Here is a 1,646-nt window from a genome sequence, read left to right on the forward strand (position 1 = left end):
AGCTTATTATTATTGTCACTTTCATTAAATTATTCACATGCAGCGATAGAAACTGATGGAATCGCTGTCACCAGAGCGGAGAATTGGTGCTTCAGAAATGAGAAATCCTTTTTTTGTTTACCCATATCGCCACGAATTTAATGAAATCAAAGAGAGGAGTCTCCTTTCATTACGCTCGTCATCCTTCGCAGCTCTCTGGATCCGGCGGCAACTCAATCACTCATTGCTTTGGCACCGGGCTGCTCTCAGCTGCACTTGTCACAGTTTGACACTGAGCGCTGATAGGAGCCCTGAATGATTGAACAATTCGGTACAATTGGACGGTGGCACCAGCACGAGAGAATGATAGCTACATTTTGTGTTGGTGATTCAAGAAGTGTACTTTTACTTTTCCACTACTACACTTTACTGCACTGTTTCTCTTTCTGTTTTCCATGAACCACTGTCATATTACAAATGATGCAACATGATGCAAAAGTCATAGGCCTGGGTTATATATAATATATGCCATATACCATTTAGCTTATCCAAACTCAATTGTGACTTACATCGCAGTGAGTGCATACATTTTTCAGTATATACGATCCCAGCAGGAATCGAACCCACAACCTAGTGCCATGCTCTACCAACTGAGCCACAGAGGACCACAGGGGTTAAAAATGCAGTTTGAATCTGCATGTAAGCTTTGGTGGTGTCCAGGATTCTGCTGGATGTCAGATATGTGTCCTTCTTTGCTCAGGATTTACAGCGTTCTGTTTGTTCTGTTCCGCAGGGACTGTGTGTGGCCTAGACGTTGAGGATGAAGTGGAACCTGTTCAAGAAAAAGCCAGAGGCCATGGTCGGACCAGAGCCCACTGGGGCCAGTGCCTTAACAGTGTCTCCCGCCCCAGTCGCCTCCACCGCAGGAGACAACTCTTCAGCTGTCGACAAGGACGACGGTTTCGACGAGATCAAGAATAAGTTCCTTAATGAGATCGACAAGATCCCACGTAAGTGGCTGGTGGTCAGAGGGTGGGGATGTACCTCCACCACCAACAACAACAACAACAACACCCACACCTGTCCATATTGATGAAACAATGGCTTTGGAATTAGATCTGTTCCCTCCTCGCAGGCATCGACAGCCACATTATACCCTTATTACATATTGATCAAGGGCGTTCTGTCGTTCTCTGAAATCTAATTTGCACAAAATCTAATTGTTAACTTAGCGTCTCCTAACAAATATATGACTTTGGCCCCACACATTAATGAGCAACAGGAATCATGGGTTGGTCAAATGTCAAACTGTTCTCTTCTGTGTGTGTGTGTGTGTGTGTGTGTGTGTGTGTGTGTGTGCGTGTGTGTGTGTGTGTGTGTGTGTGTGTGTGTGTGCGCATCTGTATTTGTGTGTGTCTATGTGTCTGTGTGTCTGTGTTTGTGTGTGTGCGTGTGCGTGTGCGTGTGCGTGTGCGTGTCTCTCTGTCTGCCTGTCCGTCTACCTCAGTGCCCTCCTGGGCCATCATTGCCATCGCTGTGGTTGCTGCTCTCCTGATCCTCACCTGCTGCTTCTGCATCGTCAAGAAATGCTGCTGCAAGAAGAAGAAGAACAAGAAGGGGAAGAAAGGGAAGGGTGACATGAGCATGAAGAACATGAAAGGAGAGGT

At 46.3% G+C, this 1,646-nt stretch overlaps 1 protein-coding gene across 1 annotated transcript in view; it reads left to right on the forward strand.

Annotated features, from left to right (window-relative positions):
- Nucleotides 1-799: 799 nt before the first annotated feature.
- Nucleotides 800-1,646, forward strand: part of LOC310808737 (synaptotagmin-2-like) — a gene marked incomplete at both ends in the record, with an annotated part of 10,944 nt that continues 10,097 nt past the window's right edge. The window contains 2 exons of the mRNA XM_083675802.1: nt 800-989; nt 1,487-1,644. Of these exons, the coding sequence (XP_083531928.1) occupies nt 800-989; nt 1,487-1,644 (348 nt within the window). The remainder of the gene's footprint in view (nt 990-1,486; nt 1,645-1,646) is intronic.

Source organism: Argentina silus (assembly GCF_951799395.1).
Source record: "Argentina silus genome assembly, chromosome: 8".
In the NCBI taxonomy this organism is placed as follows: Eukaryota; Metazoa; Chordata; class Actinopteri; order Argentiniformes; family Argentinidae; genus Argentina; species Argentina silus.